Here is an 18,546-nt window from a genome sequence, read left to right on the forward strand (position 1 = left end):
GTGTAAACCGGTGAAAGTTGAAAAACTTATATTTTGCATTAGCGAAACGGGTTAAAACAGTGACTAAATCTGATTTTTATGTCCAAAAATTTACCCATCCGAATCCCCACAATCAATGTTATCAAACCTGAGTTTAAAACATGACCGACATGTCGAGCACACCCCAAACCGAGCCACCCGCAACCTGCAAATGCCAATATTCTCGACCCATTCCCACGCCGCAAATTCATATAATCACTACATCAATTGAAACACTAGACTCAAGGAAACCCGAACCCTAAGATTATCACTAACTAAATAAAAACTAAAGTCTAAGACTCAAAATACAAACAAAATACATGGGACATACCTTGGGTTTGTAAGAACCACGAAGATTAGAGAAACTGCTCGGTTAGTGTCGGTTGTGATGAAGATTGGGGAGGAAGAGGGTTAACTGTGGTGATGGAGGTGAGAGAGGGTGGCCGGCGGTGGAGAGGGAGTGTGTGGTCGGTGGCGGGTGTAGAAGGTGAGGGAGGAAGAGGGTTGTGGCCGGCGGTTAGTTGAGCGGCGGCGGTTAGGTGAGCGGGGAAAGTGAAGGGTGGTCGGCTGCGGTAGAAGTGGTGACCGGGAGGAAGAAGGAGAAGGGTTGTTGCGGCGGTTGGGAGTTGAACGGTGGGGAGGTCGGCGGTGGTAAGGAGAGGAGGAGGAGCTGACGGTCAGCAGTAAGGAGGAGAAGGTAAAGGGGGTATGCGATTGGGGAAGGAGGGAAGTAAATGGGCTCTGGCTGGGTTACGGGTAAAGGGGCTCTTGTTTAGTTTGTAATTTGTGGGGTTTGAAAAAAAATAAAGTGACAGATGGGGTTTATGGCGGGGTGCGAAGAAGTGCATGTGGTTTGTGGCGGGGTGCCATCACGTTGAAGGTTTCCGAAAATTTTGAAAGAGTGATGTTTGTTGTATTGGGTGGCGGCCCGGTAGAAATGGAACAGGTGGGTGGCGGCCGCCACCACGATGAAACCTTTCGAAAAAAATAAATTCAAAGTGGTGACTACATGTGGTTTCTGGCACCCCGCTAAAAACACATTAGATGGGTGGCGGCCCGCCAAACCGAGATGAAGTTTCGAATTTTTTTTTTTTTTACATAAACCCAAAATGTCCTTTTTATGCCTTAGAAAAATGGTGTTTTATTTCCCAAACCGTTCAACAACCAACAAATTTTTTTTCTAACACTAAAAACTCACTTGGAATGTTGTTTCCTTCGTAAACTCCTGCAAATCCTCGGTAGTGTACTCCTGCAAATGACTCAAGATAAAAACAAGGACCCGAAAAACTAGCAAAAACGACCGTTAGTTACCAAAAATACGAAAAATAAACGACGATACAAACGGTACAAAATATACACTTGGGCTTTCACCCGAAACACTAGTTGGCGGCTTTTGGTGGGATTTCGAGAGGAGTTTCCTCCCTCTCATCCTTGTTTATCGCTCCTCCAATGTAGTGTTTCAAACGATGGCCGTTCACCTTCCAACTACGGCCGTCCGACTCATCCATAATCTCCACCGCTCCATACGGAAACACGTAATGAACCATATACGGTCCCGACCACTTTGATTTCAATTTACCCGCAAAAAGCTTCAACCTTGAGTTGTAAAGAAGCACTTTGTCGCCTTTGCTAAACTCCTTCACTTTCCGTAGCTTCTTATCATGTAACAACTTCGTTTTCTCTTTGATTCCTAACGATCGAGCATACGCCGTATCCCGAAGCTCCTCAAGCTCATGAATTTGAAAGAATCGTTTCCTAGCGGCTTCGGTCATGTCTAAGTTAACGGATTTCAATGCCCAAAGCGCTCTATGCTCTAACTCGACAGGAAGGTGGCAAGCTTTACCATAGACGATCATAAATGGTGTGGTTCCTAAAGGTGTCTTGTAGGCGGTTCTAAACGCCCACAATGCATCGTCTAGCTTGTCGGATCAATCTTTCCTACTTTTACCAACGGTTTTCTCTAAGATTCGTTTAATACCGCGATTCGCATTCTCCACTTGTCCGCTTGTCTGTGGATGATATGCGGTGGACAAACGATGAGTGACACCGTAACGTGCAAGCAATTTCTCCATCAATGCATTGCAAAAGTGAGTGCCACGGTCACTAATTAAGGCTTTAGGAGTACCGAATCGTGAAAAGAGCTTTTTAAGGAAAGTCAAAACAACTCGGGCTTCGTTTGTGGGAAGAGCTTGAGCCTCAACCCATTTGGAAACGTAATCGATGGCCACAAGTATGTAACGGTTTCCTTTGGAATTTGGGAAGGGTCCCATGAAATCAATGCCCCAAACATCAAAAACCTCTACTACTTGTATTGGATTTTGAGGCATCTCATCTTTGGCGGAAATGTTGCCGGTTCGTTGACATGCATCACACATCCTCACGAACTCCTCGGCATCTCTAAGAACGGTAGGCCAATAGAAACCACAATCAAATACCTTTTGGGCGGTGGCGTGGGCACCATGATGCCCTCCCGTAAGGCCTTCATGCACATGCTTGATAATATTCCAACCCTCATCTCGTGACACACAACGTCTAAGGACTCTATCTCCTCCTATCCTAAAAAGAAACGGATCATCCCAAACATATTTCCTTGCCTCACTGAACAATCGCTTCCTTTGTTGATGCGACATCCCTTTCACAACATTGCCACTAGAGAGATAATTTGCTAAATCGTAAAACCATGGCAATCCCTCTTTTTCGGCCTCAATAAACTCTATAGACTCGTGAGGGAACGTATCTCCAATCTCCTCCTCACGAATCTCTTCCCTCTTGGGATCCTCTAACCTTGATAAGTGATCGGCCGCTACATTTTCGGCCCCTTTCTTGTCCCTAATCTCAATATCAAACTCACTAAGCAAAAGAATCCACCGGATCAGTCGGGGTTTAGCGTCTTTCTTTTGGAAAAGAAAACGCAGCGCGGAATGATCGGTGAAAACTATGGTCTTGGACAAAACGAGGTATGAGCGGAATTTATCAAAGGCGAAAACTACGGCTAAAAGTTCTTTCTCCGTGGTAGTGTAGTTTTCTTGAGCATCATTGAGTGTTTTGCTTGCATAGTAGATGGGGTGGAAGTGCTTATCCTTTCTTTGTCCTAAAACCGCTCCAACGGCATAGTCACTCGCATCGCACATGAGCTCAAAGGGCAAGCTCCAGTCGGGCGAGAAAAGAATAGGTGCACTAACCAACTGTTCCTTCAAAAAGTTGAAGGCTTTAAGACACCCCTCGTCAAAGATGAATGGAATATCTTTCTCTAGCAAGCGGGTCATGGGGCGGGTGATTTTCGAAAAATCCCTAATGAAGCGTCTATAGAAGCCCGCGTGCCCTAGAAAACTCCTAATCGACTTAACACTCGTGGGTGGAGGCAACCTACTAATGGTATCTATTTTCGCACGATCTACCTCTATACCCACTCTAGAAATCTTATGCCCTAACACTATACCTTCCGTCACCATGAAGTGACACTTCTCCCAGTTTAGCATAAGCTTCGTCTCTACACATCGCTTCAACATTCTCTCCAAGTTTCTCAAACATACCTCAAAAGAATCACCATAAACCGAAAAGTCATCCATGAAAACCTCCATGGAATTCTCTAGCATATCCTGAAATATGGCGACCATACAACGCTGAAAGGTAGCCGGAGCGTTACATAACCCGAATGGCATGCGTCGGTACGCATAGGTGCCGTAAGGGCATGTGAAAGTGGTTTTATCCTGATCCTCCGGTGCAATGGGGATCTGGAAGTAACCGGAAAAGTCGTCTAAGAAACAATAGAATTGTTGACCGGCTAAACGCTCCAACATTTGATCTATGAAAGGCAGTGGGAAATGGTCTTTACGGGTGGCATCATTCAACTTTCGGTAGTCGATGCACACGCGCCAACCCGTGACCGTGCGTGAAGGGATGAGCTCGTTCTTTTCGTTCATGACAACGGTCATCCCCCCCTTCTTGGGGACAACCTGTGTAGGACTAACCCAAGGTGAATCGGAAATGGGATATATCATCCCGGCATCTAAGAGTTTAAGAACCTCTTTTTTCACTACATCTTGCATGTTGGGATAAAGCCTCCGTTGGGGTTGCACCACCGGTTTATAATCATCCTCCATGAGTATCCGGTGGGTGCAATAGGAAGGACTTATGCCCTTAATGTCGGACAACCTCCATGCAATGGCCTCTTTGTTGGCCCTCAACACATCTAACAACCTCCCTTTCTCACTCTCATCTAACGCGGATGAAATAATAACGGGTAGTTCGGAACCCTCCCCTAAGAAAGCATACTCTAAATGAGATGGAAGTACTTTAAGCTCTAAGGGTGGGGGTTGGGTGGTGTCATCACTAACCGCTAGCACATCGGGGATTAACGGAATCCCCTCCTCTTCGACTTCACCTACACTCTCTAACTTCTCTTCTTCCTTCTCTCTTACCACTAGGTCCGCTCCACTAATGTACTCTAAGCAATGGTCGACACACGAGATAAATGAGTTCAAAAAGTAGACGGAATGGCAAGGACCACTATAGTCATCCGAACCACTCGGGTGGTTCATGGAACGGTCTATCTCAAAGGTAACTCTCTCCTCACCGACCCTAAGGGTGATCTTACCATCGTAGACATCTATGAGAGCTTTGGCGGTACGTAAGAAAGGACGACCTAAGATAATGGGCACTCTCTCATCCGCTTCCATATCTAGAATTACGAAATCGGCGGGAAACACGAATTTGTCTACCTTAACTAGCAAGTTCTCAACTATACCCCTAGGGTACTTAACGGACCGATCGGCTAAAGACAATGTCATTCGGGTAGGTGCAAGCTCTCCTAGGTCTAGTTTCTCATAAAGAGGAAAGGGCATCAAGTTGATACTAGCTCCTGAGTCGGCTAAGGCACGAGTGTTGGTGTTACTACCGAATAGACAAGGGATGGTGAAAATAGCCGGATCGGTAAGCTTTTCGGGAAGCTTATTTAGCACAACGGCGGAACATCCCCCATTCAACGGGACGTTAGACAACTCTCCTAACTTCTCTTTGTTCCTAAGGAGGTCTTTCAAGAACTTCGCGTATTTAGGCATCGATTGAAGTGCCTCTATAAACGGAAGGTTAATCTTCAATTGCTTGAAGATGTCCAAAAATTGCCCATATTCCCTTGAGTATTTTTGGTTCTTAAGGCGTGAGGGAAACGGGACATACGCGTGGTTCACTAAGGGTGAAGGTCTAACGTCTATTGGGGTTTTCTCAACTCTCTTCTCACTTTGAGACTCACCGGGCTGTGCGGTACTTGCTGGGCTTAGCCTGTTTTGCACTTTGCCGGGAGCCTCCATTTCAATCTCCTCATCTATCACATCTCCTTCCTCATCAACTACTCTCTCCTCGACTCTAGGGTTTCCTACGGTCTTGCCACTACGGGTGGTAATGGCTTTAGCATGGGCATTGGGGTTGGGTTGGGTATTACCCGCAAATTGACCGGGCAACCTCTCTTCTAATTTTCTAGACATATCCCCTACGACTCGTTGAAGGTCTTGGAATGAGGCTTGGTGGTTCTTAAGCATGAGGTCGTGTTCACTAAGGGTCTTTTGGGTAGTTTGGTCCCTCACAACTAGTTGACTCATCATGGACTCCATTCTCTCTAAACTACCCCCTAGATCATAACTTGAACCTTGACCTGTTTGACCTTGGTTATTTGACCCCCCATCCTTGACCTGCCCATTGAACCCTTTGTTGAACTGCCCACCTGAACCCCCACCAAAGAGTGAATTTTGGCCCCTATTTGGGTTTTGAGCCATTTGAAAGCCAGGGGGTCCATTTGAGCGAAAAGTGTTATTATTAGTAAAGTTATTATTATTATTATTACGCCAACCCGACCCAAAATTATTATTATTACCCAAACCGCTAGGTTGACCTCTACCGAACCCTCCTCCTACGTAGTCGACCTGCTCGTCACCGACAAGTAATGGACACGCATTTGTGTCGTGACCCCCTCGACAATACTCATATTTGTCTATCTTAGCCCTAATTTCTTTGAGTTCCCTAGACATGTTTTCCAAAACAGAGGCTAAACTAGGATCCATTGTGACATGGTTCACCCCTCGGGCGGGTGTACTAGTAGTGGTGTGGGAATTACCACTTTGATACCTCTGATCGGATCGTGCTTGGGATTGAGACTGAGCAAACGCCTCAAAACGCTCTCTACACTCAGCTACTGTAAGAATACCCATCATGTGCCCCCCCGCATTAGTGTCGAACCTCTCACGAGTCTCTTGGGTGAGACCGTTATAAAATTTCTCGCATAAGGCCCAATCAGAAAGACCATGCTGGGAGCAACGAGCACAAAGGTTTTGGAAACGCTCCCAAGCAAGGTAGTAAGGCTCGTCGGGCTCCATGCGAAAAGAGTGGATTTGGTCCCTAAGGCGTGCGGCTTTAGCGGGCGGGAAATACTTGTTCAAAAAGGCTTGACGAAGCCCCGCCCAAGTGGTAAAGGTACCGGTTGGTTGAGAGTCCAACCAAGTAGCCGCACGGCCGGCTAATGAGAATGGGAAAAGCTGTAGGTAAGTGGCATTGTTGGGTGCACCGTGAAGGTTAAAGGTAGCTAGCATGCGGGAGAAACGGTTGATGTGGGCCGGGGCGTCCTCATCGTCCCGACCATGGAATTGGATGGTATTGGTGATGGCTTGCATGGCATAAGATGGAATCTGCCATGAGTTGTCATTGACTATGGGTGGGACGGTGATGGGTGAAGCAAGGCCGGTAAAATCCTGAGTGGCCTGCTGGTGGACGGTTTGCCTAGGGTTTGCCATTGGTTCTACGGTTACTAGATTGCTAGAGGTACTAGAAGTAGGGCTTTCGGGTGGGGAACTCTTAGGTGAAGGTGGTGGTGTAGGCGGTGGGGTGGGTAACGGGGTGGAATCGAAATTGGGAAAACGAGAAGAGGATGAAGAAGCAACCTGAGGGCCTTGGCCCAACTGAGATGATGACTGCTTGACTGGTGGTGGTGGCCCGTGCGAGCGCAGATGTGGCATCCACTACAAGCAAAAACCTGAACACAAGAAAAGCAGACAGAAGTTACTACGACTCAAGATGAAAATAAAAGACACAAAACAAAATAAAACACGTAGCACGTATTTGTCACTGAAATCTATCAAAGCTAATGAACGCGATTGCCAAGAGTCCCCGGCAACGGCGCCAAAAACTTGATGTGTGCTAAACAGACTATAAAATTAACTAAGTTAGACTATCTAAACTAGACACTACAAAGCTTTAAATTTATAAAACAGACTCTCTAAACCTAAACCACACAACCGGCAAGTGTACCGGTCAATGTAGTACAGTCTAAGCAAGTCCGAGTATCGAACCACAGGACTCTATGTATCACGCAAACTAGACTCTGACAGACGCTGACAGACACGACTAAGACTTGTTTTAATTGTTTTGGGGGGGGGGGGGTTACGGAAAACTAGGAAATCTATATTAAACTACTAAATTAAACTAAAATTAACTAATACGAAATAAGACTGAGGACTTTTCTTTATGCGAGAACGAGACCACCTAGACAAGAATCCTGGATTGTTTTTAAGATATTACCGATTAAGTTAAATGCACGAGTTATGGAACCGGGATCGTAAAGTACTAAACCTATTAAGAACCAACGAGGCCCCTCGACCCTTCTCAAGGAGAAACCTGTGGCACTACCTAGGCCGTTAATTCTACCGGTTATTAGACGCCTTTCCAGTTGTCTAATTATTGTGTAAATACCCTAATGTTGACCTATTCTTTTCCAATCCTAGGTCTAGGGTAGTTTGAATTAATTAATTTGACTTGATAGACTAATAAGACCGACAGGTAAACCAAGACATAACCTTTCCCAAGGCCTATCTAAAGCAATTCGCCGGGTAAGACCTACCAATAGCCCCTCACTTTCCAGGTATTAGGACTAGTAGAACACTAAGACTTAGCAAATTATTACCAATTACTTCTAGGGGTTATTGCGCAATTTCACCCTAAAGAGTTAAGGTTTTCTAACGTGATATAGACACTCACCGAAATCCTAAACCCTAATATGACTCTATGTTGTGATATAGACCGTCACTAAGAATCATACGAAGCAAATAATAACAATAAACCAACTCAAAGCATGCATACACATCAAATCATTAAATCAAACCGCTTACTAAACACAAGTAATCCATAACAATCATGCAAATAACATAAACCGGTAAAAACGTTATATCAATCCATTCATCAAGTCTAGGCGGTTTATAAGTTTAGCCAAGCATGTTCATAAACGAAAACAAATCAAAGATGTTTAACAAGGAATTCATTGTAACAAGTTTCGTAAGAAAAAGTCACGAATCAAGAACTAGAAAACCCGATTAGATCTTCAAGTCTTCTTCCCCGAACTCGTACCGATGATTCCTAGGCTTCAAGATCTTCGAAAAAACTCCAAGAATGCTCAAAAATCGCCCAAGAAGTCCCTCCAGTCGAATTAGGGTTTTTCCACACGTTTTGGATGTTTTTATATGACTTTCCAAAATAACCCTTTACTAAATTCGTAATAATTACCAATCAGAACGTTCTGGCTGGGCGCCAGAAACTCAGGGACTTGGTGGTGGGGTGCCACCTTGTTTTTCAGCTCATTTACTAACTTCAGACTCTCGCCAGGTGCCAGAAACTTGCTCAGTGGGTGATGGGGTGCCAGAAAGTGACTTTTCAGCTTTTAAACTCTATTTCAACTCTTCAACCTTTCCAACATGCTTCAACATTTTAACTCGTTTTACTCGGTTTCTCGCACATTTGAGCATCAAGACCTACAAAACACGATTTGATCAATAATATACATATTCTAACGAAAATCAAAACTAAATATAACGAAAACTATACAAACTTTACACGAATAAATGATGTATTTTGCAATACATCAATAATTAAAGCCAAAACTGGATCAGAACAATGGATCTAGAATAAGCAGTTGTTTGCAATAATACTTTCCCCTTGACAGTGGCTCTAATATCTGATGCACTAAAGCACTGCTCTTACAAACAACTGCTGCTCTTGAAGACTGATGCTGTTAAAGGACTGAAGCTTTATCTACTGATGTCTCCTAAGTAATGCTGAAGACCAAAGTGCTGCTCATTCAAGGACTGATCACCTTTGAAGAAAGCACTGATGTTCGACATCAGTGCTTAGACTACAACAGTGGAAAGGGAAGCAGTAGTTCACCTATGTTTTATAATTTAATTATAATCAGTTGTTTAGTCATCAGTAGTTATATGTAACAATACTTAGAGGTTGTTAGTTTGTTAGATGTCACTTTCATGGTGACGTCAGTCAAGATGCTTCAGTGGTTTGATCGGTACTATAAATAGCACAGTTTGTACTGTTCTATTTAAGGAGTTTTCTCTTTCAATTCTGTCATCTTGTACAATCAACCATGGAGCTCTAGCTGAGGGGGAGTTTTAGTATGTAAGCATGTATGTAATCTTTTGATTATAATCTTTCGACACTAATGAGATTCACATGTTTATGAAAACTATTGTTCCTTTGATTGTGTTTACAAAGTTTGTTTCATTTCCGCTGTATTAGATCTCTGTTTTACAATCATTCATTGTTTAATTATTACAAACAAACACAATCATGAAGACCTCAGATCCTAACAAAAGGAAATACCCACACCTATTTCAGTAGACCTCGAGGACGAGTTCTAAAACAAGGCGGGGAGGATATAACAACCCTCCAAAATAATTCCGACACCCTAAAAATAATTAAAATATCCCAATACGTTCTAAAATACACTCCGTATACGAAAACAGGCGCTGAATACCTTTATTTTTATTAAAATTAATTAAAAAATCAGATTTTGGGGTTGTGGCGGGCCGCGAAGACCTTACCCTGGTCTTACGCGGGCCGCGACCGAGTGGACATGAGGCGCAGCCCGGTGCTGCCACGTGTCAACCACGTGGCGAGCCTACACCGGTGAATGGCCAACCCTAGGGCCTACTCGACCTAGTTTGCGGGGCGTGACGGCCCCTTGTGTGTCATTCGCGGGCCGCGAGGGAGTCCAAATCAGGCCCTATAGATTGGGAGTATCAGCTTTCACTTTCCGACGCTCACACACACTTTCTCTCTCGAATTTCTGCATAGCTAAAATAATTTCCGGGCACAATACCCCCTAAATAACGAAGTTCTGCCTCGTTGTAAGTATCATAACCCCGGTTACGTATTAGATATGCTGCCCGATTGATCCAGGGTTCCGTAACGGCTGTCGTGGTTCTGCCCGACGTAGTCGTTGGAATGCCGTCTCGGGGAGGGTATTACTAATGTAAATATTGGGTTATTATACTAACGCTGTGCATTCGTGTAATTTATAGATAATCATCAGGAAATCCTTGAAGAAAACCCTAAGATAGCAATGTGAGTAATCTCCTTTTTGTAAACTTTTTTGCAAACTGTTTTTACAAAACCTTTATTTATTTTAAATTATATTTAGCAGTGATTGAGTCTTTGTAATTCTTCAATTACTGCCGGTATGTTGGGGTTTTGTATACAAAATGTGGAACACGTTACCATTGGACAACGAGTTAGTCAATGTGTAATATGACCCACCAGTTAGGATTGATAGTACTGAATGAGTAATTATGTAGATATAAACATTGTAATCGCTCTCAACACTGTTAAAAGATAAAACTCTTCTTGATTAAACTGGGATTCAGTCACCAGTATTTCCTACTGACAAAATGTTTTTAAACGTGTTTCAGGTAACAAAATGTGAAAGCCAAATAGAAGCCAGCTGGAAAACACTGAAGGCTTGAAAAAGTGGCTATAAAAGTTACCTAAATAAAGAAGATGTTTTATTTCAATAAATAGGATCCATCCCTATAAATCAGTTTATAATGAAAACTTGGGTTTTATCCTAATATATTTATTAATATAAAATGTGGTGTTTTACTCTGATAAAATATTTCCTAACTACGATCCTGATGTAATTTTTGCTGCCAAATTGATAAACACCAATACCACCAATACTGATTCTCGCGGCCGCCCGTTCCCGGGACAGATAGGGGGCGGGGGTTGCGATAGGAAGAAAGAGTGAAGAATGCACATGAAATGCGGTCTGAAGCCGCACATTCCGCGTTAGCGGTTGATTTGGTCCAACACGCATGGTCGGTTCGGTATATTCCAAATGAGGGTGAAGAAGAAGTTGATGTCGAGGAAGACGAAGATGACGAGTATGGCGAAAGCGAAAATGAAAATTAAGACGAGTAGTATTATTTGTTTATGTTTTATTATTTATGTAATTTTTATTTATTTAATGAAATATCATTAGTTTTAATTTAAAAAAATAATAATTGGGTAACCATTGAATTGGGCATTATTGGATATTATACCACTACAACCATTTTAAACAAATACACGATAATGCCCCAATGCTGACTGGACCGCCACATGGCGGATCATGCCCAAAGGATGGACATTATCTTCACTAAGGTCGTGGGGTATGGTGGGGCTTGGGTTGGGGCATTTGTTGACACGTGGAATGGGAGCCCCCCCCCCACCACTCAAACCCACGCCCATGGGGTATGGTGGGGCTTGGATTGGGGGCATGAGTTTGGTTTGGCCATTGAGAGCCTGCTATGTCACTTATTAGCCCGCCCCACGCCCGGCTTCAAACCCACGCCAATGGGGCCACGCCCAAACCAACGCCCGAACCCAAGCCCCCGGGATGGTGGCTTGGACGTTTTCAACCAACCCACGTAGGCCACGCCCCAACCCAAGCCCCATACCCCATAGTCTAACCACTACACATGATTCATGTTAGCATTAATTATTTAAGAAAGTGTCTTAGTTATTGTTTATGTTTAGATAATAACAATAATAACAACAACAACAACAACAATAATAATAATAATAATAATAATAATAATAATAATAATAATAATAATAATAATAAAAATAATAATAATAATAATAATAATAATAATAATAATAATAATAATAATAATAATAATAATAATAATAATAATAATAATTTCTTGTAATTGTTATACTTGTAAACTTTTAGATATCCTTTACAAGGCTGTAACAAAATCAGTAACAAACATACAATAGATCATTCATGTAAATAGTTTGGATTTTTACATAACCCATGTGATGAATGATAACACAAACAGAAAAACATATATATATATTTATCCACCTTTTACAATTAATTTTAAATCGTAAATTTCTCTATTTTGCTAGACTTAAATTTGGTTTTTTTCCCTACCAAATTCGACTTTTTCCTGTAAAGTTCAGTAGTTAACACACATCTACTTATGACACATGCCATTAAATTTCATTTGCATTCGTAATTTATTAGTATTAAATAAACTAAAAGAATAGGTATCATAAACAATTGTCCGTATACAACGAAATCGTTTAATACAAGACAATTCAAAATAGAAAAGTACTACGTATTGTATAAAAAAAGAGAAAAACAAAATGAAATAACGGTCTCTTATATCATATTCAGAATAATATGCAAAGTTTTTAGATTTTTTCGCACATCTCTATTAAAATTAGACCCTAACACACACAAATATACATAATCATATATGAATTATCTAAAAAACTCAATTATCTAAAAAGACATTTATGTTGAGTTTGATTTGCGGATAAAAATACGTCGGAAAGAAAATAATAAAGAGATAAACCATATAATTATGTAAATATAAAATTTTTAAGACAGTTGGAGTAAGGTATACTTTAAGTTTATTTATTCTTTTAATTTAATTTTATTAAGAGCTAGAGATAGAAGATAAAGATGGGCCAATGGGCCATTATATAGAATAGAAAAAGTAATAGTGTGCGCATAGTGCATAGAGAGTGTGTGTGCATGCTCTTTTATCATTTTTTAAATCTAAATCCAAACCGTTAAAACAAAAACATACCTAACTGATTTATTTTAGTAAGGGGCGGTTATTTAAAATATAAATGTTCCAAGAAAACGTAAGAAACCATTATCATCATGACACAAGATTTGTCCAAAGAAATACGGATAAACTTGGTAAGTATGTTTTTATACTATAAAATTCAATGAATATTGGAAATCAATAGAAAAAAAATAAGAAGTTAACAATTACATTATTCCGATTCACTACCCTTTTGACCATAATCAATATTCATTTACTTAAAATGCTGTTATCCGGTCATATTAGTAATTGATCTTACTATCACTAATTGATTTTACTATCAGTAATTGATTTTTCTCAACAAATTAGTTTTAAATATCCTCCTACCCTATTTAATTTTTTTTTTATTTTTCTCCTCTACAAATACACATATACATATACATAGAATGTTATATATGTAAACATATACATACATATCTTACATACGCAAACAGTGTGTGTGAACAAAGTTTTAAATATCTTCCTACCCTGTTTAGAACTTTTTTTTTATTCTTTCCCTTAAATACACATATACATATACATAGAATGTTATATATGTAGGGTTATGGTAAAATAAAAACTCTACGAGTTGTGAGAATTTAAAGAACTCGGCCTTACGAAAAGTTTTTCAAATTTTTTTTTAGCAAAATTCTAAAAAAGAAATCAACTTTCCTAAAAAAACATAGTTTTCAAAAAAAATTTTTTAGCAAAATGTTGAATGGCAATGTAAACTTATACGCACAATAATCTTACATACGCAAACAGTGCGTGTGAGAGAGAGAATGAAAAAAAAGTGTGTGAGAGAGAGTGACCGAAAATTAACGGCCAAAACCTACCATAAATTCAGTTAATCACGCCATTACTTACGCACTTTTTCTTCTTTATATATATCTCCCCATCCCCTGCTTTTTAATCACAACTCCAAAACCCTACTCAACCTAGAAACACCCCCCACCCCCACCATGGCACCACCGTTTCTCTCTCTCCTCATCCTCTCCCTCTTCTCCCCCACCCTCATCTCCGCCACCACCATACAACATCCACAACACACCGTACAAGAAGTACAAAGGTACATTATCACCACTACCCACCACTAATATACATTAAGACATTTTAATGTGTCAAACTAATTTGAACTTTTTTTTTTCGTGTAGGAGCTTGAATGACTCAAGACGTAACTTGGGTTTCCTGTCTTGCGGGACAGGAAACCCAATTGACGACTGTTGGCGGTGTGATCCCAACTGGGAAAAAAACCGCCAACGTCTGGCAGACTGCGCCATTGGCTTTGGAAAAGGAGCCGTTGGTGGAAGAGACGGAAAGATTTATGTGGTTACCGATTCGGGTGACGACGATGCCGTAAACCCAAAACCTGGGACTTTACGGTACGCCGTCATCCAAGACGAGCCGCTCTGGATTATTTTCCAGCGCGACATGGTGATTAAGCTCAAAGAAGAGCTAATCATGAACAGTTTCAAAACAATCGATGGTCGTGGCGCGAGCGTGCACATAGCCGGTGGACCGTGCATTACAATACAATATGTTACAAACATTATAATTCATGGAATCAATATTCATGATTGTAAGCCTGGAGGGAATGCCATGGTGCGTAGCTCCCCGCGGCATTTCGGGTGGAGGACGATATCCGATGGGGACGGCGTGTCCATATTCGGTGGAAGCCATGTGTGGGTCGATCATTGTTCGTTATCGAATTGCGCTGACGGACTGATCGACGCCATCATGGGGTCTACCGCGATCACGCTGTCAAACAATTACATGACCCATCATGATAAAGTTATGCTTTTGGGCCATAGTGATTCTTATGAGCAAGACAAGAACATGCAAGTCACTATTGCTTTTAATCACTTTGGTGAAGGTCTGGTCCAAAGAATGCCAAGGTATGTTTAAATGTTTAATAGTAACTTTTTCTGTTTTTTTTATTTATTAAAAGATAAAAGTAAAAGTTACCGACACCATTTTTGGTCAAACTGGTTAATTGGTTACCAAAATGGGTCAAAAATTAACTTCTTTCGACTTTTTAGGAATTCGGATATTGTTTACTTTCATGTGGATTTTTTTTCCAACTTTTAAGGATGTCTTTGTAAATCACATCATTGGGATGTTTTCTGTTAGAAAAAAAAAACATTTTTATTAAGTTTTATTTTTTTTGTCAACAGATTAAGTTTAACTTAGTAATTTGATAGAATTACATATTAAATTGTAGATGCCGACATGGGTACTTTCATGTGGTGAACAACGACTACACCCATTGGGAGATGTACGCGATCGGAGGAAGTGCAAACCCGACCATCAATAGCCAAGGGAATCGATTCCTTGCACCCGATAGACGGTTTAGCAAAGAGGTACAACATTTTATTAATAGTATACTAGTCAAAAGTTAGTGTTTATTTAAAATAAAAGGTAACCCATACTCTCACCCCCTCATATAATATTATGGAAAATCTCACTTGTTTGTATTTGTTACAAACTATTATATTAAGTAATTTATACAGAAAAAGTGTTTGCTTAAAAATGAGGAATTGTGTAGGTGACCAAACACGAAGATGCGCCAGAAAACGAATGGAAAAGCTGGAATTGGAGGTCCGAAGGGGACTTGATGTTAAATGGTGCATTTTTTGTGGCATCGGGTGCTGGGGCTTCATCTAGTTATGCAAGGGCTTCAAGCCTTGGAGCTAGGCCCTCATCGGTTGTTGCCACTCTCACGACCAACGCAGGAGCTTTAGTTTGCAGAAAGGGCGCTCGTTGCTGATTAAAATTCAAAATTATCAACATATCTTGATGGCTGGTTTTGTTTTATCTATCTTATTTATTTATGTCCCTTATTTGTGGGCTAGTTTTATTTTTATTTTTTTCTTTTTTTTTCTTTTTTTTTACATTTACCTTTTAAAGCCTTTTGATTTTGGTTTATGTTCTTCTTATGTACAACCTCGGCTTGCCACTCATGGGATGTTTAATTTTGGACACCCAAGGATTTGGAGTATATGGCAAGTTAAGTAGTGTTGTGATGTATATATACACATTTATAACATCTATCTTTATTTCCAAGAAATTTTTGCTTGAGATTTGAATTTTCAGCTTTATGATTGGAAACCTTATTTGAAATGTTATAAAAAATAAAATATAACACATTTTCACATAGAAACCCAATTAGTAGAGACATGTGCCTTTTAAAGCGGACATCACAGGTTTAAACCTTAATAAATGAGTAGTTTAAAATTAATGGCGTAAAGTTCAATTAGAGTAACGATCCACGTTCAAAAAACAAAAGTTTAATCTCATTTATGTTTTGAGTATCACAGTTTATAAAGAAAAGGTAAATTTAAACAAATTTTAGTAATCATTTAAGTTTGGCACCATCAACAAAACAAACTCTAGATTTGCCTTATTTAGGCTCATCAAACCAAATGCCGATCAACCTAATCTTGTCTCAAAGTCACTTATATGAACCAAAAGGTGTTTATGTTATACCATATTCAACTTAAAAGAATTTTCAGGATAATATTGTGTTGGAGTTGAAAGCCATCCAAGTGAATAAACTACATTTATCTCACGTTGGCAAAAAGGAAACATATTATAATTATTTTCTTTATTTAATTACTTTAATTAAATTTTGTTACCTGGCAGTATAAAGTTTTATACGGTTTTTTTATTTTCCTAAAACCGCTGGCTTCTTCCCCAATTTTTCGGATCACTCATTCCATAAATCTCCATCTCTGGTTTATCTTGAGTGCACAAGAAAATCAGTTAAAAAATTGTGTTAACCTTGGGGAGCGATCGGTGAATATACTATTTGCACCACGGTAGTGCCTAAATCGCTTTCAAGGCAGTGTGATTACGCACGACACAGTGATCTGTTCTTTCTTTCTTCTCGTATATTGTTGATTTCGCAAATTGTTTCGAACATATTGTGTTATTTTAGTGTGACAATTGACAAATTCTATTAATGTCTGGTGAAAAACTCAATTTGATTAAAATGTATTTAATTAAAACTATTTGCCTGCAGTTATTTGTCCTCAGGTTTGTAAATGTTTTGAAAAATACTTTTTGATTCTAAGGACAAACCACAAGAGTATAAAACTTAAACTAAATATACTCGATAACGACTATACATAAGTTTACAGATGATATATGTAAATTTTAGCAAAGTACTAGAAATATTTTTCGCTGTTTATTAATTTAAAATCTCGAAATATATGAACTAAATCAGTTTATTCTTCTTTTAAAATTAAACAAAAGATGGGAAGATATGTGAGAATTAAATTTCAAACTATATGAAGTATATTTTACATCAATGACCAATTTACCTTCATCTATAACCCTCTGTTGCTCTAAAATTTATGTAAATTACAATATGTTAACAAATCTATACATACAAATAGGACTTTAATACTCTTCATTGAATATTAAAAAATATTACTTATAATTTTATTACCTTATTATATTGTTTAAAATTAAAAATTGTGATCGATTCTTATACTGGTTACCAAATATTTACTCTTCTCTAGTTCTCTTGATATTTTTCAGTAATTTGTAATCATTTCTAAAATTTAAATACATAACTTTTAAATTAATATTTTGATTGTCTTGACCAAAACATTACTTGGGTTTATATAAGGAAGACATTGCATAAATTAAACATGTTTATATTCAAATGAAATTATGTTATATAAAAATTTAGTTTTTTTTTTCCTTTTTAATTTTTGGTAATAATTTAAAATTAGAAGTATGCTGTCATTTTGTTTCTTGAAAAGTTCAAAAGCAGATTTTTATATTTTAAATTGATCGTCCTAATGAAAGCAACAATTTGATTAAATTTAGCTGGATAACTAAACCAAGTTTGTCCTTTTACATTTTTACTTTTTGTGTTTTGTTCTATTGTGAATTCTAATTCTAATGCAAGCCGTCAAATTTTTAAGCACAATCAATTAAAATATTAAACCTATAATAGTATAATTATAATAGTCTAAACCGTGAATCAGAACAAAGTCGAACCTATTATTTTTTTTTATCACACAACAACCTTTTGTCACTAAATTTTTCTTTAACTTTTGGTTCACAAATTCTTATATTAAGCGGCTCAAATTTAAACAATAAACCTAACCTAACGTTTACAGTTCACAATTCCAAAAACTTACGCTATACAAAACCTGATTGAATTTAATAACAAGCTGACCCACATCTAAACTTGTAAGCAGCACACGCATAGCTTAAATTCAAGTAATCGGACTTCAACAGTCACTACTAAATAGATGCAAAACTAGCTGGCCAATAACAACTCACAAATGCCTATATCCACTAATAGATTTCATCGACTATTCCTTTCTAAATATATAGATAATACCAATAAAATTCATCTACTATTCCTTTAGTTCCTTTTTAATTATATAGATAATTATATAAACATAATAGTATACACCATGAATCACACTAAAGTCGCACCAAATCTTTTTTTTTTTTTTTATCACACAAACAACCTTTTGTCACTAAAATTTACTTTAAACCTTCGGTTCACAAATTCTTATATTAAGCATCTCAAATTTAAACGATAAACCTAACTCTAACGCTTACAGCTCACAATTCCAAAAGCTTACTCTAGACCTAT

At 39.1% G+C, this 18,546-nt stretch overlaps 2 protein-coding genes across 2 annotated transcripts; one reads left to right on the forward strand and one right to left on the reverse strand.

Moving 5' to 3' along the window:
* Positions 1–1,397: 1,397 nt before the first annotated feature.
* Positions 1,398–1,874, reverse strand: LOC110943924. The gene has a single exon (XM_022185655.1). It carries the CDS (start codon positions 1,872–1,874, stop codon positions 1,398–1,400), a length of 477 nt encoding a protein of 158 aa, XP_022041347.1.
* Positions 1,875–13,834: 11,960 nt separating this feature from the next.
* Positions 13,835–16,001, forward strand: LOC110941814 (probable pectate lyase 18). The gene is made up of 4 exons (XM_022183490.2): positions 13,835–13,995; positions 14,081–14,821; positions 15,148–15,286; positions 15,472–16,001. Exons 1-4 carry the CDS (start codon positions 13,889–13,891, stop codon positions 15,691–15,693), a joined length of 1,209 nt encoding a protein of 402 aa, XP_022039182.1. The 5' UTR covers positions 13,835–13,888; the 3' UTR covers positions 15,694–16,001.
* The last annotated feature ends 2,545 nt before the right edge of the window (positions 16,002–18,546 follow it).

The sequence above is a fragment of the Helianthus annuus genome, chromosome 5 (genome assembly GCF_002127325.2).
Source record: "Helianthus annuus cultivar XRQ/B chromosome 5, HanXRQr2.0-SUNRISE, whole genome shotgun sequence".
Taxonomy (NCBI): Eukaryota; Viridiplantae; Streptophyta; class Magnoliopsida; order Asterales; family Asteraceae; genus Helianthus; species Helianthus annuus.

What these genes read in the sequence shown, in the direction of transcription:
- LOC110943924 (XM_022185655.1), bottom strand. Translation starts at nt 1,874, where the DNA reads ATGATCGTCTATGGTAAAGCTTGCCACCTTCCTGTCGAGTTAGAGCAT.
- LOC110941814 (XM_022183490.2), top strand. Translation starts at nt 13,889, where the DNA reads ATGGCACCACCGTTTCTCTCTCTCCTCATCCTCTCCCTCTTCTCCCCC. An exon ending in ACCGTACAAGAAGTACAAAG is followed by an intron (nt 13,996 to 14,080) that starts GTACATTATCAC and finishes TTTTTCGTGTAG; the next exon opens with GAGCTTGAATGACTCAAGAC. An exon ending in CTGGTCCAAAGAATGCCAAG is followed by an intron (nt 14,822 to 15,147) that starts GTATGTTTAAAT and finishes ATTAAATTGTAG; the next exon opens with ATGCCGACATGGGTACTTTC.